This window comes from Crocuta crocuta, unplaced genomic scaffold, assembly GCF_008692635.1.
Source record: "Crocuta crocuta isolate KB4526 unplaced genomic scaffold, BGI_CrCroc_1.0 scaffold138, whole genome shotgun sequence".
Classification (NCBI taxonomy): Eukaryota; Metazoa; Chordata; class Mammalia; order Carnivora; family Hyaenidae; genus Crocuta; species Crocuta crocuta.
In genome coordinates this window covers 5,214,601-5,237,747 of record NW_027532585.1, presented here as the reverse complement: position 1 = coordinate 5,237,747, position 23,147 = coordinate 5,214,601, and the positions used below count along the sequence as shown (strand labels likewise).

Sequence of the window (23,147 nt, the reverse complement as noted above, 5' to 3'; positions counted from 1 at the left end):
AAAACTATATTCTTTGTTATATGGACCATTTAGGCTACTGGCCCAATATCAACTTACTGATTTTGTAGCCAACATGTTATTTTCAGAGAGCTATTAATCTTTCAATTTTCCCTCTAAATGGCTTTGAATCTTAATGATCTTGATCAGTCTCCTTTATCATATCTAGTTTTTTCTAACTTTATGTTCTTTCTATGGGTATTTCGTTATGGAAAAAGGCATGGTGACCAATAACTCTGGTAAGTTACAAACATAAGAAACATACAGTATTTACAAGTCTTCATTTCAAAATCCAAACTCCTTTCCATAGACTGAATAATGTAGTTGGGAATTTGGGTGTATGGGGCGGGGGTGGGGGACACAGATTGCAAAAAGCAAAGACAGCTGGATATTCTAGAAAAAAACAGAAGGTTGTATTAGAAAGGCACGATCCAAATGTGAACTTGGTCCAGATTAGAACTGGACATATGTGTGCTTCAACAGAAAAAAAATAGAATGGATTCCAGGGAAGAGAAATATTGATTGATGAGCTACAGTAGCGATATATTGAAGAAGGCACATGTTTACACTTGCAACAAGAGAAAACAAAGGCAACCAGAGAACTCAGGAAAATGAAAATGCCACAAGAAAAGCACGATCCAAATATGGAGCAAACCAAAATGACACTGATCTCGAGCAATTCATGTCTAAGAAAAGATAATTCATGTGAATGTTCCCCCTTTAAAGAGAATGGGTAACCAAACAATGAAGTACAGACAAGCAAACGTAATTATAGCATGCTAGCTGGTTCTGAAAGGAAAAATATTTATCTAGTCATAATCATATAAATTCTGTTTATTGGCTTTCAATGTTTTGGAGCCAGCCTATCCACAAAACATAAAAGACCTAATTATGATTATAGAACAAAGTCTGAATGTTATCAGCTTTGACAATAGGAAGTCAAAGTGTCGCTGGCAGACCTTGGAAGATGGAAGTGAAGAGAGGTAACGTGGCTTAAAACTTCGTCCTGCAAAGGAAGAGACTCAGGTTATAAGGAGTAGGAGGTATGGATCAAGAAATAGAAGATTCCTGGGGTACCTGGGTGGCTCAGTCAGTTAAGCTTCCAACTCTTGATTTCAGCTCAGGTCATGATCTCATGGTTTGGGAGTTTGAGTCCCACGTTGGGCTGTGCACTGACTGCACAGAGCCTGCTTGGGATTCTCTGTCTCCCGCTCTTTCTGCCTCTCTGTCTCTCTCTCTTTCTCTCTCGCAAAAAAGTAAATAAATAAACATTTTTTAAAAAAAGAGAGATGATTACTATGTAAGTTTACAGTGAAAGCCAGTTAATGAGCTAGAAACTGTTACTGACTGTAAAGGCGGAGGAATTGAGACAAGGGAGACCAGGACTTGTCAGAACTGCTGTCCACCATAGTTTCAGGCCAGTCCTTGCTTGACCAGCGCTGGGATGCACAACCACCACGGTTCACCCTGTCGGGCTGTGAATAGGGGCATTAGAGTGACACAGAAGTTTCAGGAGGAAGGAGGGTGGTGTTCCTTCCTGTTCGCTCCTCCATGTTTCTCCAGCAATGACTTTTCACTCCGGCACAAACAAGCCTTCAGGAGCAGCAGGTGGCTCCCATTTGCAGTTGTTCTGAAAAGCCCAGAAACAGGCACATGGTGCCCACTCAATGATAGCAGCACTAGTCAGCTGGCACCCTTCTTCAGGGGCCAAGCCCCAGCTCTGGAGAGAGCACCCCTCTCCCGGGGTCTAGCAGCCCTTCTTCCAAGTTGCTACATCTGAATAACTTGATCTTTTCGGTTCTTCTACCAGCCCTTCCCTGGTAGCTGCTCTCTGCACGTGCCACCTGTGAGCGACTGCACGGGCCCCTTTGTACCCTCAGCTCTCCAGCACTTGATTGATAGCAATTCATTGTATTAAGCTCTCACAGTTAAAATAACCAGTGTGATTTGTTTCTTGCCCTGATCCCAGCTGATCGCAAGAATAGGTGGGTTAAATCCTCATTTATTATTGCAGCAAGTTAATAGATCATGTGTGACTAATGTTAATAAATCAAAACTTGGCAGTGTTAGCACATTATGTATAGAGGTGGGGGTAACCACCAGATTGACTGCAGGCATTTTAAAAGTAGCCCCTCTGGGGAGAGGCCTGGGCTTGGCGGTGAGCACAGGAGGTTGCTCATCTGTACAATTTCTTTTTAATGTACAGACATTTGTTTGATTAAAAAAAAATTTAATTCCTCATCCTCCCTCCTCATGTTTATTGTGGAATCTCATTGTTAGAGAATGGAGAAAATGCAAAATCTCCTAAAATTTTACAGTAAAACCTGGTAGACTTAAGAGTCGAAGAATTATTCAGCATTTTTGGTAAGTGATAAAAGGAAATGCTCAAATTCAAGTCTTCAAACAGTTGTAGCCAATACTAATGAATAATCATAAATTGAATAAATGCTGACTAATTTAATAAATAATAACACATTGAATACATAATTCAATGCTAAATGGAATAAATAACTGTTGTTATAGTTGAATAAATTAAACTATGCCTCTACAAAACAGCATGAAATGAAGTTATTTGCTTTTGACTGTTAGAAGAAAATGAAAAAGAAAGGCCATGGTGAAAAGATAAATCAGAAATGGTGGATGACAGAAGCATTAAGACCCAGTTTGCCCAAAGCTCCTCATTTTAGACATGAGTGAGGCAAGCTCCAGAAAAGACTTGGTTACAACTGAATGAAACTTTGCTGTCCTCTATACTCCCAGAAGAACGATGTTAGACTCCTACAGTGTGTCAGGCACAGTGTTAGGAGCTGGGGATTCCAGGGTCCATTTCATCCAAAACTTACAGTCTGATAAGAAAAGGCAGAAATTCAAGGAACACACAGTATCCCTCTTATGTCCAGGCCCATTCGCAAAGGCCGTCCCGTGTAATAGTTCATTTTGGCTTCCCAACAAGGCTGTAAGGTAAGTGACATCCTTCGCAGAGAAGGAAATTGAGACTCTAAAGAGGTAAAATAATTGCCCAAAGCCAGCAATGTCTGATCCCATAGCCCCTATGCTCTCATCTGCAACGTTGCAATCTACAAGGGTCATGGTCATAATACTAGGAGGGTGATGGAGAGGAGAGCATTTTTTTTTTATATTTTTATTTATTTCTAGGAGAGAGAGAGAGAGACTGCGTGAGCAGGGGAGGGTCAGAGAGAGAGGGAGTCACAGACTGAAACAGGCTCCAGGCTCTGAGCTGGCAGTCAGCACAGAGCCCGACGCGGGGCTCGAACCCACGAACCGCGAGATCACGACCTAAGTGAAAGTCGGACGCTTAACCAACTAAGCCACCCAGGCGCCCCAAGGAGAGCATTTTTTAAAGAGGCTCTCCCCGACTCAGATTTATCTAACTTAAAGACCAGTTTCAATTAAGTCTTGTGGTGGGAAACAGCCTCTCTTTGGGCCTGGTTCCTACAATGCTGACACTCCATCTTTCTGCTGCAGGAGAAGAAGTTTGCTACGAAAGGGTGGGGTGCTTTAAAGATGGTTTACCATGGACGGGGACTTTGTCAAGACAGTTGGCAGGCTTACCCTGGTCTCCAGAAGAGATAAACACTCGGTTTCTGCTCTACACGAGACATAATCCCAAAGCTTATCAGGTAAGCTTACTTGCTGCCTTCACACATAGGTTCTTCCAGAATATATAAGATGTAGCTATACATATAGATGATCTAGGTTTGGTAATCTACTCTGGTATAAACTATTGACTTAAAGGCACATATTTCTTTTTAGTATTGTGAGCTAGATTTTTTTTCTCATATTACTTGTCCTAGTATTTAAATATAAAAAGTGGCCTGAGTATGTTGTTTCATATGAGATAAATTTGATATTTCATTTAATTCCTATATTAATTGAGAGCCTTCCACATCTAAGACTGTGAATAAGCCATAGTGACCCTCGTGTATTCACTTGAATAAACAAGACCGTGTCCTAAATTTATTATATTAGGGAAATGAGGTAAATAATTACCTCTGTTGCAGCATGAATTATGGTCTGTTACGTAAGATACAAACAATAGAATCTGGGAGCAGTGAGGAAGGGCTCACCTTCCTCTTGAGGGAGGGACAAGAGGCAGAAAGGCTCTGAGGAAGGGGCGCCTGGGTGGCTTAGTCGGTTAAGCATCCGACTTTCGCTTAGGTCATGATCTCGCGGTTCGTGGGTTCGAGCCCTGCGTCGGGCCCTGGGCTGACTGCCAGCTCAGAGCCTGGAGCCTGTTTCAGTCTGCGACTCCCTCTCTCTCTGACCTTCCCCTGCTCTCACGCTGTCTCTCTCTCTCTCCTAGAAATAAAGAAAAAAAAAAACATTAAAAAAAAAAAGGCTCTGAGGAAGACGTGTTTTGAGGTGTGTCCTGAAGGTGGCAAGGGTTGGCATAAGCAGAGACAGACAGAGAAATGGGAGGGGGGTTAAAAAATGGCGTGGACAAATACATAAAGGAGAGAACCTGCAGAGGACATCTGATGAATGACAACATGTTGAGTTAGACTGGAAGTCCTCAAACACAGAGTTGGTTAGAAAAGTAGTTTAGAGACAAATTGTTTAACTCCTTCCTGGGTACTTTGGATTTCATCCTGTGAGCCAAGGGGCCCCACTGGTAGTTTCCGAAAAGTCTTTAGACTGTTTACTCTAGCTGTAGAACATCGTCTTGCCTGCAGCCAGGCAAGCCTGCAGGTGATGTCCAGACTGTTTAGTACTAGGCCACCCAACATGGTAGCCAAGAGCTACATGTGGCATGAAAATGGAATAAAATTAAAAATTCAGTTTTTCAGCTGCACCAACCACATATCAAGTGCTCAATAGCCCCCATGTGGCTAGTGGCTACCATTTTGAACAGTGCAAATATAGGATATTTCTACCACCACAGAATGTGCTATTTGAGATTACTAGAAAACTATAGTGCGGTTCGGAATGCACTCAGGGAACTAGCCTGAGCCAGGGAATGACCATGCGTATGATAATAGAAAATTGACGAAATGAACATCATAGACTTTCTGGAGATCTTATACATGAGTCATAGGAAGATAATGACCCTCTTATCAAAAAATCTGATTGGGGATGCTAGAGAATGAGTGACTTGTTGGATGAGTGAGGTCTGGGTGGGCTATTAGAGATTTTTGTCTTGCAGCTCAGTGGGGTCTAGAACTGGAAAAAGAGACTTCAAAGTCTTTTACCCAGTGGTGAGAGTTGAAACCCAAAGAATGGTGTGATCTCAGTGGCAGAGAAAAAAAAAAAAGCATGATACTAGACCCAGGTGGAGTGAGGGGCCAGAGAAAGGGCACTCCCCAGTGAACATTTTCATCTCTACCTGCATCTACAAAACCTTGAGGCTTAATTTCCATCAGACCCACCCAAGACAGCCTCCTGCTCTGCCTTCTTACAAACAGAATCTGATTTGTAGCTGTCTACTTACCAGAAACACACAACTCTTCATTGTAATATGCCATTTGCTCTGTAGATGATGGTTCTATCTAAAACAAGGGAGAAAAGTCCTTATTTGGGGTATGGAGAAACTTACAAAGAAAGTGTACTTAATAGTTTGATTTTTATAACTATCAAAAATCAGAGAGAGGAATATCATTCAGCTTTTAAAAGAAATGAAATTTGGGTAGATGCTACAACATGGATGAACCTTGAAAACATTTTGTTAGGTTAAATAAACTAGACGCAAAAGGACAGACATGGTATATAATTCCAGTTATATGAAACACTTATTTGAATAGTCACATTCATAAAGACTGAAAGTAGAATAATAGTTACCAGGGGCTGAGGGAGGGGATACTGGAGAGTTACTGTTTAATGGGTGCATCATTGCGGTTTGGGATGATAGACAGCTCCTCGAGAGGGATGGTATTGATGGCTACACAACAATGTAAGTGACTTAACGTCACTTGAAACATATACTTGAAAATGGTTAAAATGGTAATTTTTACATTACATATACTTTACCACAATTTTTTTAATGTAAAGAGTATCTACGTTGAATAAAAATGTTTTGGAGTGCCTTCCCTGTTTATTTAGGACTTTTAGGGTATATGTGTGGATTTAGGACTAACTATATCCCTGGTCTTGACCTTCAGTCCTCAAAGAACTCATTGGTCTTTTATCCTTCTGCACAGTGGCCATGTACCTGAACTTTTGGAGAGCATAGGTGATGAAGATCCTTCTTTAGGAGAGTCTAGGCCCTAAAGGCAATGAAGAAAATATCAGACACTGAACACTTTCCTAATGAAGGGACCATAAAACCAATGCTCCTCAAATCTTTACCACTCTCTTCCATTTGGAAGAACCCATGTGACAAACCAGGTCTGTACTTGAATTTTGCAACGGATGGAAGCCTAAGGGCTTGTTGTTAAAATGTTTTATAGCAACAGTGAGGATATAGGATGAGTCAAGATTCAATACTAAAAACCAGAATTGATCCATATGCTCCACTGTGCAATTCTGACTTCATTTATGAAGAAGCAGAAGTAAACTATGCCGTAGTTCAACGTACTCTTTTCTCAGATAAAGGAATTGTTAAAGCTAAACATGGTGCAATAAACTTGACCCCCCTGAGTGTCCTAGGTCTTCACAGCTACATTTCTGCAAGAATAAAACCAACCTACTATCCCCTAGTGGCTCATGCAATCGCTACTGGTGATGCACAATTTGTATAATCATGGTAGTTTCTATGCCTGCAGCTTTTCTCCTAGAACATATCTAACTGGTGACTGCTTTTGACTTACTAGAAATGAGATCACCTAGGAAGTAGTCGTGCTTTGTAGAATGGGTTGATTTCATTCCAGTTAGGCTCTATGATTCCTCAAAGATAAGAACGTTAAAAGTAAAGGCCTGAGCACCCAGCTAAATACTGAGACTTTAACCAGCCCTGTCTCTGGATGACCTGGTCTGTCCCAACACCGTTTTAAGGTTCTGGCCTTGTGATGGCAGAATCTGAGTTGTCTTTGAGTTGATCCCATGATGTTGTGTTGAGTTTTGCATTTTCTAGGTTAGTATGCCATTTCATAGGGGTGTGCCCAATTGAATATGAAGTAAACAATAGTGGTTTTTGCTACCTTTTCCATGTTGTTAAATTCCTCTGGGGCTTTTGTGACAATGGAGGATGCTCGGACCCCACAATCCTTGTCAGATTGCCATCTTAAAGCTATCTCAAGGTCCCACTTTCAGCAAGTCTTGTGATAGGGAAATTCTAAACAAACTTTTTCTACCAAATTCTTTTTCCCAAATAAGATATTTTTCCGGGAGAGCATAGAAATAGAAATATAGTAGGTGTTTAAGGGGCTCCAGATGGAATTGGAATGAGCATCTGGATTCTTTTAGGTATTTAGATGGACAAATGTTTTTGCACTGGGATTCCATTATTTAGCAGAGCAGTGGTTCCTGGAAGTCTCGGGTACATTTGATTTTATTATCTGCCTCTGCCCTGGGCCCTATCAGTAAATAACAGAAGGATCAGATCCTAACTGGAGAGCTCAGTGAAACACATGACTTCGGAGAAAGACCACGAGGGTTTCAGGCCCCACTCCAGGACTCGGCTGTAGTGCTTTGGGACAAGTGACTTCTCGCCTTCTTTCCTACTCTGTAAACTTAGTACCTAACTCACAGTGTTGTGAAAGTTAAATGAGTTACTCTACAAAATGCTTAGAACAATTCCTGGCACGTAGGCACATCTGAGTGTAGCTCTATTACAATTACTGTGTAAACTAGTTTAGGATTCTCATAATTGTTTGCTCACCACCTTGGAGATTCTTTAACTAGCCAGCAAGTTGTATGATTAATTGCATGTTACTATTAATCACTGGTAGCTGGTAGCAGGCTCTTTATTTGAATTTCATAGGTATCTAAATGTGTTGCTTTCCAGTGTTAGGATTCACCATTGTCAAATTTGCAGTTTGCTGATTAGACTATTCACTTTTTCTCAAAATGGGATTTTGCACATTTCTTCTATTGTGTCTCTTCATTTTTCTCTTAATAATGAAATTACTTAAATTCATAGTACCACTTACATTGAGTTTGGTTATAAAAAAGAACCCAACAAACTACAATAATTACCAAAGAACATTTAATGTAATTACATAAAATTATCTTTAGTATGCTGTTCTATTTCACGTGCTGAGATCCTAACCTGTATTCCTCATTCATAAAGTGGGGTAAACAATCTGTTTTGCCACTGCTGTAGCATGCTTTTAAGCCTCTAATAATATGCTACCCATGAATTACATTGGCAACAGAGAAGCGCTATACAAATGTAAGGTGAACAGAAGTCCTGACTGAAATTGACCCAACAGTCCTGAAGCCCTGACTGAAACGTTGCCTTTAAACCACACACTTTCCTTTCGTGGTGATTAAATGTGTACCTTGTATTTTATGATGCATTAATGGCTTCTTGGTATTTTGCCGTGTGTCACGGTAACTATTTCTTTGGTTAAAATGTTTTAAAGAAGGTTGTTAAAAATCAAATTTAGTGGCAGACTTCTGAGCAGACAGAATAATTCTGCTAAATGTCAAATAGTTTTGAATTAGTTTTTTTACCTTAATCTCTTTTCACTCGAAATAGGAGATCAGTGCAGTTAATTATCGAACTATCCAAGCCTCACACTTTGGAACAGACAAGATGACCCGTATCAACATACCGGGATGGAAAACAGATGGAAAATGGCAACAGGACATGTGCAATGTATGATGTGCATAAACTCTTCTTTGTACTCCTCTAAAAGCTGTATGTTTAATGGGAATGTACCTCACATATATTAGTGCATATTCATGGAAATTCCTCCATTCAGTCACTCACATTGTCCTTGTCCCAAGGCCCCAAGTGAATTATCCATTTCCCATTTATGCTCACTTATTATGAATTGCACGGGTTATAAGGGAAGCATAATTTTTACAATTATTCTTTGATAAATTCTCACTTTTGACAAAAGATTGAATGCTACGATAAATTTCTCACTTAAGGGAAAAAATTTTCCAGGTTCACTCCAAGAAATTAATTTTCATCTCTAGTACTCAAGATTGATAGCCTGCTAACATAGAAAGCAATTATTTATAAGGCCATATAGTATAGTAGAGTAAGGCTGCCTGAATTCATACCGTAGTTCTACTTACTAAGATCCTGGGCAAGTTTGATTAATCTATTTGTGCTTCAGATTCCTTATCTGTAAGTGGGGATGAAATACGTTCATGTATATAAAAGAGTTAGGATAGGACCCAGCATGTAGTAGGTTTTCAGTACCTGGTAGTGTTATTTCTATTATGGAATCCATTGTTCAATCGCTTTGGTTTTCTTTAATTCTTATTTCTTAAATATTTATAATAAATCTTTGTACCAGGTGCTTCTCAAAGTGGAAGACGTGAACTGCATTAACATCGACTGGATTAACGGTTCGCTGGAATATATCCATGCCGTCAACAATCTCCGCGTTGCCGGTGCTGAGGTGGCGTATTTTATTGATGTTCTCATGGTAAGAAAAGTTGAGTGTTAAAATGTTTTTTAATGTTTACTTTTGAGAGAGAGAGAGAGAGAGGGAAAGCATGAGTGAGGGAGGGGGACACGGAGAGAGAGAGACACAGAATCAAAGCAGGCACCAAGCGCTCACCACAGAACCTGATGCAGGGCTCGGACTCGTGTGATCGTGACCTGAGCCAAAGTTGGATGTTTAACCAACTGAGCCACACAGGTGTCCAAAAGTTAATTTTTTAAAAAAAAAAGTTGTTTCATTGGTTTTTCATCATAACACCAAGAATCTGGGTCAATTTCATGGCTTTTTTAGTAGCTTACACAGGTGCTGAACATGCAGGATATTAAAAGTATTCCTGTATGATGACTAGAAGAGGGAAATTCCTTCTTGGGAAAGACGTGCCTGTGTTTCTACAAAGCGCCACTTGGTGGCAGTGTCCCTTCACAGGCTCCTCACCAAAGGCTCCCCCACCCCCACTCCCAAGGTCGCTTCCTGGGTCAGTTTGTAGGACCCTCTCTCGTGCTGCTTAGTTTTTGTTGCCTTGTAAACCTATCGTTGATGATTTTAAACTGTTCCCATCTTACGAATGTTATTTGTTTTAAGAATATGAAATACATTTTCCCACAGCAATTGGGTTCTATGGCAGTGACTTAGTTCCGTCTGTAGGCTAGTCCAGGCACAATGACCCATGTTTTCTAAAAGAATCGAATAGACTTTGCTATTTATGAGGGATACACCCTGAGACATTTATAATCCCTGAATGCACTACCGTAATGGAAAGTAATTTCCCACCATAAAATGCAGTGAAGTAAAATCTAAAGATTTATGACCCTTTCAGACTCTTAAGGAGGGTTCATTCATTTGCTCAACAAAGATTTGTCTCTGCATTTGCTGTGGGCTGGGCATGGTCCTGGTCACTGAAGGTACACGGCGAGTGAGACAGTGTTCCTGCCCTGACAAAGTGTGGGGACGGTACTATGAACAAGTCCAAGGCAATGGGGTGGAGAGACACTGCAGTAGCAGCTAACCTAGATGGGCGGCCACGGGAGGTGACTTTGGAACCCACAATGAGGAATCGGGGAGCTAAGCACTCACCTCTGCCCCACACTGCTTGTCAGCTCTTCCTGCTGCCAAGGGAGACCGGGGCACAAGGAGATACTTAGAATGGGTCCTTGTACCCAAAGGATGGAATCAGATTTATCTCCTCTTCAGAGAAAAAACTCGTCCTAAACTTTTGTGAATTTTTTCTGTTGATCCGGAGGCCTGAGCTATGGGTTCTCCAAGGTCCAGGAAAAAAAGCAGTAGCAGCTTGTAGGAGAGGAAGTGTTTGCTGAACTGAACGGGAAAGCATTTGCTGAGCTCAGTGTTCAGTAAATTGATGGAGACGGAGGAGGGGAAGGCTGGGGGAGAGGTGGGCTGCTCTCAGATACCTGGCTGAAGAGGGAGCACAGGAAAGAAAGCAGAGATTTCAAAGGGTGACGTCAGCAGAGGACCAGGAACATGCAGCCACTCACGTGCAAACCAGAGAGAAAATACCCTTTATAGAGCAGCACATATTATTGTCATTACTGTCATTACTTTCCATTACTGGGAAAATAAAAAGTGGAACATTTGATCAAATGGCACATTTATCCAAGTGAAGGCGATCGCTTGCTATTCACTATTATCATGAAGAGAACTCGAAGCTTAGATGAAAGTAAAAATGCTTGCTCCTTTGTTCCCCTTTAAGTTGAGTGAGTGTGTGTGTGTGTCACAGTCACTTTGTGAATATTCTTAAAAACTCCTCTTTGAAGACCAAAGTCATCCCAGGCATTGGTCTGAGTTGCCTTCAACTTGAGGAGACAGACACAGGTAAGGTGGGTAACAGCCTGAGTCTGACCGTGTCTGGCCCGGGGTTGGGAGAATGCTGAAAGGGTTGGGTCTCAGCAAGAATGGACATGGGCTGGGAGCCACGGATGCGGCCCCTGGGCTGTTCTTTTCCTGAGGGCCATGAGGCTGCTTAGCACCCGAGGAAGAACCTGACAGAAGCCATTCCTCTAGGCCTGCCTGCTGCTTTCTCCTTCAGCCAGATGCGGAAGTGGATGGATGTGGGGGTCACGTCACTGGACTGGTCCCCATCCTGTGTGTGACAGAGACAATTATGCCAAGCATATGTCAAGAACATTTAAGCCACTCCACCTGGTCTTTTAAAAATATTTGTTCTGTTTTCCTTTAAAACCCCTACCAGAAAAAATTTGGATATTCTCCTTCAAAAGTGCACTTGATCGGCCACAGTGTGGGAGCACATCTGGCCGGGGAAGCTGGGTCAAGGGTACCAGGCCTCGGAAGAATAACTGGTAAGCCCGCCCTGGAGTTGAGCTTTGAATTTGTTTCCACACAAAATCAAGTGTCTGAAGCACCAAGGGAAGTAGCAGACGCAGATGTCAGACAGGAGAAAACTGGCTCAACTAAACTAAAACATTAAAGTGTTTTCAAAGCATGAGCGTGGAGACCCACGTTCAAGAGGTGCAAGAGGGTTCTCTGCGGCAACAGGCAGTATCCCTGGCGGCAAAGTCACGGAAACCGTGACCACCCCCCTGTGGAGGACGCCTGACGACTTACGACGCACACACCCTGCTTTGCAGCTCCTTGCCGCCAGCTAACGCGGAGGCTGGGTTAGAGCCCCCCATGGTCCTGGAATGGCGTCCGTGACGCATCTGGGTGGCCGCTCACAAGGGATGCTGCCTGTGGGACTGGTTGAAGGCCCGTGCCCGTCCTGTTCCGCCTGCTAACATGTTGGATGTTACTCCTGAATATACTGTTAAGCCTAATAACACGGGGCGCCTGGGTGGCTCAGTCGGTTAAACGTCCGACCTCGGCTCAGGTCATGATCTCAGGTCATGATCTCATGGTTCGTGGGTTCGAGACCTGCCTCTGCGTTGGGCTCTGTGCTGACAGCTAGCTCAGAGCCTGGAGCCTGTTTCAGATTCTGTGTCTCCCTCTCTCTCTCTCTGACCCTCCCCTGCTCACACTGCCTCTCTCTCTCTATCTCTCTCTCAGAAAAAAAATAAAAAATATTTAAAAATTAAAAAAAAAAAAACAAATTGGAGAGCCCAGTGTATACGATGAATTAGGATGAGTTAGTTTATACTGTGAATTCTGTTTTTGAGGTTGATAATTAATCATATCCGTTCCCTGCACTCTGACTTCCAAACCAGTTGAGTCCAATGGATGGAGATGGAAATATCAGCTCCAGTATCAACAATTTGGTCTGGCCTCTCCCCTCCGCCTCCACAACCAACCCTCTGTCAGCATGTGTCCTGTCTGCCTGACTGCTTTTCACCTGTCCGTGCCCTGGCCGCTTGCACGGTTCAGGCCTTCTGCATCTCTTGCCTGGATTTGGCTGGTCCCCCAGCCCAGTCCCCTACAAGTACTGCCAAGTCATCATGTTTCCAAATACAGGCCACATCACTCACTGCTGGAATGTTCCATTGCCCAAAGCCTCTTAGTTTGTGATATAAATAGTTCACGTTTCATTGGTGCTTTTCATATTTCTGTGCCTTGGCACATCCGATTGCCCCTTGCCCTAAACAGCCACTATTCATCCTTCAAGATTCATTTCAAAAGCACCTTCCTTGGGCAAAGCTAATTCTCTGCACTTCTCTATACTTGAAATATGCCTCTATTATATCTGAAAATGCAACCAGTGTATTGCATGGTCATACAATTATTCATGCACCTGCCATTTTTGATAGACTGTGAACTACCTAAAAAGTCTCCCTTACCCTAGAAAGTCTCCCTTACCGCCACCCCACCCAAGCATATACAAGGTGCACATTTCCTGCTGGTTAAAACAATAAATACACATATATACACACACATACATACATATGCTTTAAATACAAATTTGAACTTTAAGTATTTTTTTAAAATAGTTAAGAACCAGGGCCCCTGGGTGGCTTAGTCGGTTAAGTGTCCGACTTTCACTTGGGTCATGATCTCGCGGTTCGTGGGTTCGAGCCTCGCGTCAGGCTCTGTGCTGACTGCCAGCTCAGAGCCTGGAGCCTATTTCAGACTCTTTTATCTCCCTCTCTCTCTCTGACCCTCCCCTGCTCACGCTGTCTCTCTCTCTCTCTCTCTCTCCTAGAAATAAATAAAAATATTTAAAAAAATAGTTAAGAACTCCAAATTGGGTGCAAAAAGTTTTGTCTCTGCTGCAGCCTCTTGGTATAACAAGTTTTTCCTACTGAAAGCTTCTTCTTTCTCCTCGTTCCCAAACCGCAGCCCCAGCACCAGTCCACTGCCATCTTTCTTTTTGGGGACAATAAAATTATATTTTTATTCTGAAGTCATTGGGTAGCAAAAACCTCTTTGCTCTAAGTTTTCAAGCCCTGGGGGAAGAAGAAACGGGCACAGTGAGTGAAGTCAGAAGTTCACGGGGCCTACCCAACCTTGGGCATTTCAGCCATAAGGGAAGAATATTGCTGTTCATGTATTTAAAAATCACACTGGGTTACCATAAATTTATGAAGATTTTGCTTTTCTCGGTTTTGATTCCAAAAATCAGAAACTGTCTAACTCCAATTTTTCCGGCCAAGTAGAAAACAATACATTTTTTTAAATGTTTATTTCTTTTTGGGAAAGAGAGTGCAAGTGGGGAAGGGTCAGGAGAGGGCAGACAGAGGATTGGGCCCCGTGCTGACAGCAGCCAGCCCGATGTGGGGCTCAACTCATAAACCGTGAGATCATGACCTGAGCCAAAGTTGGACACACAACCAGCTGAGCTGCCCAGGTGCCCCAGGAAACAATACATTTTTAAAAAAAATTTTTTTTAATGTTTTATTTATTTCTAGGAGAGAGAGAGAGACAGCGTGAGCAGGGGAGGGTCAGAGAGAGAAGGAGTCACAGACTCTGAAACAGGCTCCAGGCTCTGAGCTGGCAGTCAGCACAGAGCCCGACGCAGGGCTGGAACCCATGAACCACGAGATCATGACCTAAGCGAAAATCGGACGCTTAACCGACTAAGCCACCCAGGCGCCCCAACAATACATTTTTAAAGATCTCCAAAAGTCCAAAGATTGCTATAATTTGGATGTTGTGACCTGTACTCCACCTAAGTGGTTAACTTTTGAAAAGTCATGTTCCTTGAGTAAAAAAAGAACTGCACTTCAAGAAAAATACTAGCTTTATAATAAAACCAGTTAAAAGCAAAATTAAATGATAGATTTTTTTTTTTTTTTTGTAAATTGATTTACAGAAAGAGAGAGTGAGCCTGAGCAGGGGAGAGGCAGAGAGAGGGGGAGAAAGAGAATCCCAAGAAGGCTTCATGCTGTCAGCGCAGAGCCTGATGCAGGGCTCAATCCCACGAACTGAGAGATCGTGACCTGAGCAGAAGTCAAGAGTCTGACACTTAACCTACCAAGCCAACCAGGCACCCCTAAATGATAGATTTTTTTTTTAATTTTTTTAAATGTTTTATTTATTTCTAGGAGAGAGAGAGAGACAGCGTGAGCAAGGGAGGGTCAGAGAGAGAGGGAGTCACAGACTGAAACAGGCCCCAGGCTCTGAGCTGGCAGTCAGCACAGAGCCCGATGCAGGGCTCGAACCCACGAACCGTGAGATCATGACCTAAGCGAAAGTCGGACGCTTAACTGACTAAGCCACCCAGGCGCCCCCTAAATGATAGATTTTAAGACACCCATACGCTGAACCTTCTGTTGCTTTTCCTCCAGAAACATGCTAGAACCATAAATCCATGATCCTCTCTCCCCTGCTATTTGCCTGTCCTCTGATCAATAGTCTGAGGTGTGTCTGCTCTATTTGGATACATCTCTACAGGGCTCTTGACTTCATCAGAAGTTTGTAACTAATCAGTAAGTGTACACTAAACAAACAGACAGCCAGCAGACTTCCTAGAGTTGAAGATAGATTATGAGGGAAATAAATGCTGTTGTATCTCAAGAGCATAGTGCGCAAACATTCATTTCCCACTCATGCCACATTTCCGCAGGGGGGCAGCCGTAGCTCTGTTCCTGGTCCTCTCCCCTCTAGGATCCAGTCTCCACTTGACAGCAAAAAGATTTTGCTAAAACACAGACAGATCTCCCCTTTTGCAAGCTCGTAAGAGCTTCCCACTGCCAACCAGATGACGTCCAAACCCTTTCCTGTGGTTCAGGTCACTTCTCACTACTGCTTACAGGGCTGTCTTCACCTTTCACTCAGTTCTAAAGCTCTGCACACCAGTGTTCAAAAATCAGTTCACTGGATAGTTTCCCAGATGTGCTTCACTGCCTCACCTGGAGGCCACGGAGAGTCTCTTTGCTACCCTGGGCGTGCTGCGGACCCCTCTGTACTCTGGAAGACTCTTCTGGGCCCTCAGACCTCTGCTCCTATTTCCCATCTCCAGCAGAAGCATGCCCCAGTTTCCCAAGACTGATTTACATGTCACTTCCCTGTGGCTGCATAATAGCTATGCTCACCTCTGTCTCTGCACTGAGCAGACTGGATTGAGGTGACTTCCCCACCAGATGGAAAGCTCCTGGAGGACAAGGCTAAGCCTTATTCCTTGTATCCAAGTGCTGAACTTGGCACATATTAAGTGCTTGATAAATCATTGCCAGATGTGTAAATGAGTGGATATGTGAATGGGCATAACATCTTAGGGACCTCTAGATGTCTTTCCTTTATCTTCATTAGACATTTGAACAGGGGACAGTGGGCTGAGGGTCTAGACACCTGGGATTTTAGTCTATTTTGCCTCCAATATATGGTGACCTTGTCAAGTCACTGCACTTCCCTAGGCAGCAAGCTTTTCATTTGTAATATAATGAAGTGAAACTAAGTGAGCTGTAGCTGAATACTAGGATCCTATTATTTTTAAGTGTGTTGCTTTGTAGATTCATGTTTACATATTGAAGAGCTCTTATCTTTTATTTTTATTTATAGTTTCACAGCAGATGGTGCTTTTGAGATCATCTGCAATCCATGACCTTAATTATGTGTATGGTAGTCCATGTGCAGACCCTAGAATAGCCTCTTTGATTTTTTATTTTTCTAACTTTATTGGCTGTTTTGTCATTGTCTAGATACAGCCTTACTTGTATATACGAATATGATATTGTAATATAGAGAGACCTGCATTTATATACTCAGTTTGTATATCTGTCCTTTGTCTTGGGTGGTGTTTGACCTATGTCAATCATAGAGGATAGGATATCTTGCCCTCACCATCTGCCCTTCCAAAATAAAACTATCAGTGTGCTCTTATAGAACATGTTTTGGCTTAAAAGACATTATGCTTTTTCCCAGGGTTGGACCCAGCCGGACCATATTTCCACAACACTCCAAATGAAGTTAGGCTGGACCCCTCGGATGCCAACTTTGTTGATGTTATTCATACAAATGCAGTTCGCTTACTCTTTGAGTTTGGTAAGTTTCTAAAACAAACGGAAACCACACTGAAGCATGGAGAAGAATTTTAGAAGCACTTATCCTGCTTTTAACCATTTCAGGTGCTGGAACTATTAATGCTTGTGGTCACCTTGACTTTTACCCAAATGGAGGGAAGCATATGCCAGGATGTGGAGACTTAATTACACCTTTATTTAACTTGGATTTCAGTGCTTATAAGAAAGGTAAATACTTTCTAAAATATGAAGCTGGCTGTGAAAATGATCCACACCCTTTTGCACATAATATAATATAAAAATATACTTTAGTGCAAAACACAGTTACATGTATGAAGCTCCCACCAGTTGTGAGATCTGCGAGATCAGTATCTGTGTCTTAGTTATCCTCATATCCCCAGCCCTTATCAGAATATCTAGTATATTGTAGTCACTCAGTATAAACAGGGAGGATGTGTTCATTCATTTAACAAATATGTATTGAGTGCCCACTGTGTGTGAGGCATTATTCCAGGAACAACGGATGTAGAATGAATATGAAAGATGAAAACCCTTCCCTTAATGAGCTAATATCTAATTTGCTAAAAAAAAAAAAATAAAACAAAAACAAAAAACCAATAAAATAGTAAGGAGACAAAGCAAATCATAGAATGGACTATGAGGTGTTGGTGATAGTAGGGATCGAGTGCGAAAAGGAGATTTTTGATAGGGCGGCCAGGGAGTCCTTACTGACAAGATGGCCTAAGGGAGTTAACCATGTGGATACCTGGGGGAAAGGCATTTGAGGCCCATGGGTGGGGGACAGCAAGTGTAAAGGGCCTGAGGCAGGAGCCTGCCTGGGAAGTTCATGGCAGTGAGGAGCCTACGAGGGCTGGAGTGAATTGAAAGAGGAGAATAGTAGGCATGAGGTTAGAAAAGGAACAGAGGCAAAGGGAGATAATGCAGGGCTTTATAAACCGTAGTAAAGGTTTCAGCTTTTACTCAACTGAGATGGGGGCCATGGGAGGATTTTGAGCTGAGTGAAAATACTGTTTGACTGACTTCTTAACAGAATCACCATCAATCACAAATTGTATTTACCACTAATTAAACAAATAGTATTTAACCCTTTATAGTAGTTTCCAGTAACAGTAATATCTGTAGAGCACTTGGTAATAAGACACCCAAAATTACTATTCGGGAGCTTCATTATTCTCCAGATCTATAGATCATCATTATGTAAATAATGAAACATATCATACAATAACATATAAAATACACAAAAGTAGAATATGATGATGTGATAATATTTGGATGACTCTAAATGTCTCACCATCTGATTCCATGTGGTCAGACTATCTAGATGATGTAAAGATTTCATCTTCCAACTGTCTGGCTTCATGGAAAGATACACGGATCATGACACTGAGAGTAGCTTGAATTTCCTCTTCTTAGAGACAAAGTGCAAAGTTTTAATATCTGTTTGGAAAAGTAAGTGTGATTACAAGTCTGTGTTTGCAATGATTTCTGGAGGAAAGAAACAAGTGGTGAATTACAGGTATTCAAAATGAAAAAGCCAATACCATCTAGAAGAGATAAGCAAAGTTCAGTCAAATAAGGCCTATTATAAAACTGATTTGTCTTCTTATTTTCCACACATTGTGGCTTAAAACCCTTTCTATTAGGATAAAATATAGATTGTAATATTTCTTTATAGAACTATATACATACACAGGACATTTGAAATTCCATAAAGAATTAATTCCGGTAAAATACAGTCATCACAAGCTATCATTTTAAGACATTATAAAATTTCCTACAACTTTCTTTAAGTTTGTGTATCATTCATGTTATTAGATGAGTTTGAAGACATTTAAGATATTCTATTTTACTTTATATTTGTTACTAAGAAATCATTTACTTTTAAAATTTATGTTTCCCTATATGATAATGAACCATCCTGTCTAAATCACAATTAATTATGAATATAAATTTGAACACAAAAAGACCTGATGTAAGAGAAGTCCTTGTTAAAAAAAAAAAAAAAAGATGATGCCAAGTACTGGTCTCTGCTTTCTGAAATTACCCTGTCTTAATTATCTATTGCATGATAAACCATAATGGCCTAAAAGAACAATGGTTTTATTGCCTATTGTTCTGAGTGTCAAGATTCAGGCAGAGTTCTGCAGAGACTGCTTTGTGATGTGAGTCATGTGATTGCATTCAGTTGGGGGCTACACTGGGTTAATCTAGGTGGGAAGGTCCACCATGGTCTCCATATCTGGGGGCTTGGTACTGGTTCTTCTCTTTAAGTGGTCTGTTATCCTGCAGGGCCTTTCTTCCCAGTCAATTAACCGGGATTTCTTAACATAAAAGCTGGGTTCTAAGAAAGCAAAAGTGGGTTTGAACATCTCTTAAGACAGAAAACTTGAACTTGCACAGGGTCAAATCCTCCATATCCTGTTGGTCAAAGCAAATCACAAGACTAGCTTGTAACTGGGGTGGGGGTACTGTGTAAAAATAATGGCTTCTTGTTCTTGAAAGGAAGAATGATAACCTGATACTGCAAAGGGGTGAGAACCTAAAAAAGAGTGATTCATTGGAGGTCACTATTGTAGAATAATGATCTACCATATATACTAAAACAAAATCTAGTTCCTCAAAGATCAATCAAGCTGTGTGGAAGAATGGTCCATGCCAGACACTAAAAATGTTGCTATACAAGATAAAGAGCATAAATGACAAGAATACTATGATAACTTCAGAATGTACAAATGTATTTAGGTATGCCTCATTATTGCAACAATCTTAACTATTAGTGGCAATAATGTCATGCCTGACAATGACAAAACTAATTTGTATTTAGCATTCTTTATAATACCTCTTCCCTGTCACACCTGGAAGTTCAGCTGAAGCTGTGCACTGTGTTAATGTTGTTGGCTGTTTTGTGATCGAACAGAAGGGAATTCAGCCTTCCTGCAGAAACAGGGACAGACCGAGAACTAACTCGTCTAAGGTAGAGATGCTGTGTGCCCAAGAATACTTAAAGCTCTAAGTCAAAGATCCAGGAAGTATGGAAGATTTTAGTATCCAAACATAGAGTCATCCGTGTTTGCATTCGTCTATTTACCCTGCTTGAATGTCCCTTGAGATTCACACAAAGAACTCTTTGATACAAAGAAAATTATACATAATCTGATAAATATTGTGCAATATCCAAGCCTACGCACAAGATCTGGCTGTCTAGGCCTCCCAACTCAAGAATCTGTTGTTTGTTTGTTTGTTTGTTTCTTTGAAGTTACTTTTCTAAGAAATGGTTCATACAGTCAGTTATCAGTTAATCAGTGTATTGCTATCTATTCATTGGAAATTGTCTTCACAGAACTGGCTTCCTTCTTTGAATGCAACCATGCCCGAAGTCATCGCTTTTATATTGAAAGCGTCCTCAATCCTGATGCATTTATTGCTTATCCTTGTAGATCTTACAAATCTTTTAAAGCAGTAAGTAAAGCATTTTGCAGTGGAACTTAATTAGCAAGTCAGTTTTTGAAGCACTAACGGCCAACTAAAAATTAGTGCTTTAAGTATGTGGCAAAAAGTACATCTGCCATTTGGGGAAAATAATAGATTCTCTCTCTGTGCCGAGGACTGAACAGTAGCTGGGTTGCTGAAGAGCTTAAATAACTAAACCAACTATTTGTATTCTGGTTGTTTCAGCTCTTTTGAAGATTATATCCAGGATTGCATTTGGGGCCATTTGTTATGCGGTAATTAGATGCTACTGTGTAACAGACATAAGTCCAGGGCAAAAATTTTTCTGTGTATATATTTTAAATGTCATCTTCAAAGATGCCCTGAGAAGGCTGAACCAATCAATAGCTACAACAAAACATATTACTATTTACTTGGAACATGAAAATTATTTTATTAAAATTTAATTATTTATACAGAGCAGAACTAAGGCACAGAGAGCTCACAGGAGTGCCACACAGATCAATAAGGGACAAAATACCAAATCTGATTTTGCTCGAGTCATAAAGCACACAGTGCCAGATCCGAGCTAAACGTATTTTTCATTTGGTTATCTCTATGAAAAGTAGAAAGAAAATCTGTTTTGTAGTGAAAAGTGAAAAAGACTTTCCTTCTGATGCTTTAGAGACCTAATTCCCTATTTAATCAGGGTAGAAAAATGTGGGGTTTCTAGCTGAAGTTTATTGTAAGTAATAGCACTTTGTGACTAAGTGAGGTATGTAGACAGCAATAAGCATCTCCCTAGTCTTAACCGACAGGGTGACTGGGTGTCCTCAGGCCACCTTCTCAGCCTCCCCAGCCGGTCCTTACTCGTGGCACGCCTATGAAGCTGGCCAGCCGAACACTGCCATGTCCCCAGTAACTTCATTCTAGTCCCACCTCCTCATTCTTACGGCCCCAGATGCTGTGCTCAGTGTCTGAAGGGATCTTGGCATTTACTGTGCTGAAGGCGGGTAGAAGAGACGCTCCGAGTCACCGTATATTCAGAGATAATGGGGCACAGTCTGCGACATTGGAGAAATTTAGGCTCCTGGGCCACATGGATGCTAATTATGGCTACAAACTAGAGACATGCAGTCAATGTCCTTGACTTGTTTTATAGTGCTTCTACCCAAACAGTCATAAAAATGAAGTGAGATAAGATAAGATAAGATAAGATGAGGTAAGATAGGAATTCTAGTGCCAGGCTATATGGTTCACATTCTTGCTCCATCACTTATTAGACATACAACATTGGACGAATTAAATTTAACTTCTCTGCACTTCGGGTTCCTCGTCTGTTAAATAGAGAGACTAAAAGCACTAAAATAATAATAAAGAGAACTTGTAAGGGTTAATTGAGTGAAATGCACATAAAGTGCCTAAAAAGTGGCTGACGCGTGATAAGCGCTTAACAAATATGAGCCCTTTTATTATTGTTAGAATGTTTCTTCATTAAAAATTACTCACATCCTATGGGGTGCCTGGGTGGCTTAGTCGGCTAAGCGTCCGACTTTCGCTTAGGTCATGATCTCGTGGTTCGTGGGTTCGAGCCCCGCGTCGGGCTCTGTGGTGACTGCCAGCTCAGAGCCTGGAGCCTGTTTCAGTCTGTGACTTCCTCTCTCTCTGACCCTCCCCTGCTCATGCTGTCTCTCTCTCTCTCTCCTAGAAATAAATAAAACATTAAAAAAAAAATTACATCTTAGCCTAAATGTCCATGTTTCATAAATCTGAAAGTTCAAACCCTAAAATAACAAACATTCAAACAGCACAACCCAGATTTTTTAAGTTAACATTTTGTTAATTTTGCTTTAGATTTCAAAATGTACAGATGAAATTGAACTACCTAACATTCCCTCCACGTCCTTTTCTAACACGAGATTTGAAATGAATCTGATATTATATCAAATAAATAATATTATGCTGTATCTTTCTGGATTTACTTTTTTTGTTATTAAATGTTATAAATTTGAGATCTAGGGGCACGTGGGTGGCTCAGTCAGTTGAGCAACTGGCCTCAGACTGGGTCTTGATCTCATGGTTCATGAGTTGGGGCCCTGCGTTGGGCACTTCTGTCAGCACAGAGCCTGCCTTGGATCCTCTGTCCCATTCTATCTCTGCCCCTCCCCCACTTGTGCATGCATGCCTGCATGCTCTCTCTCTCAAAAAATAAATAAACATTAAAAAATGTTTAAAATAAAATATATTTGAGATCTACATCAATATATGTAGATCTAATATTTTATTTTGTAGATATTAGCCACGATTTATTTACTCACTCCCTTACTAATGGGCATTTTGATTGTTGCCAATTTTTCTTATTAAAAGCAATTATGTAGTAAATACCTCTGTGTGTCTGCTAGTGGGCTTGTGTGGAAGTTTCTTTATGGAATGTAATACAAGTGCAATCGTCAAAGCTTATGTGCATTTCTGTCTTTATTAGATATTACCAAATTGCTGTCTGTAGTATTTGTCCATTTATATTCCCAACAGGAGCAAATGAGAATCCTACGCTCCATGCCTTCACCACTGCTTGATATCGCCATTTTTTTTTAATTTTTGCAAATCTGCTGAGTATGAAATTGTATGTCGATTTAATTAGCACATTCCTGACACCTAGTAAGATTGAGCATAGTTATTGACTATTTGGTTTCTCTCTGCCTTGGATTATCTATTCATATCATTTATTTATGTTTCTAACAGGCCATTTTTTTCCCTCTGTTACTTTTATTTGGTTTTGTTTTTGAAAACAACCAGAATGGCCTGTTAGGCAACTTAG

General features: G+C 41.1%; 1 protein-coding gene across 1 annotated transcript in view; it reads left to right on the top strand.

Annotated features, from left to right (window-relative positions):
• Positions 1-205: 205 nt before the first annotated feature.
• PNLIPRP3 (pancreatic lipase related protein 3) overlaps positions 206-23,147 on the top strand; it is a 29,463-nt gene continuing 6,521 nt past the window's right edge. Inside the window, exons 1-8 of the mRNA XM_077779524.1 lie at positions 206-236; positions 3,397-3,638; positions 8,594-8,713; positions 9,366-9,497; positions 11,722-11,830; positions 16,782-16,901; positions 16,985-17,107; positions 20,241-20,359. Coding sequence (XP_077635650.1) covers positions 206-236; positions 3,397-3,638; positions 8,594-8,713; positions 9,366-9,497; positions 11,722-11,830; positions 16,782-16,901; positions 16,985-17,107; positions 20,241-20,359 — 996 coding nt within the window. The remainder of the gene's footprint in view (positions 237-3,396; positions 3,639-8,593; positions 8,714-9,365; positions 9,498-11,721; positions 11,831-16,781; positions 16,902-16,984; positions 17,108-20,240; positions 20,360-23,147) is intronic.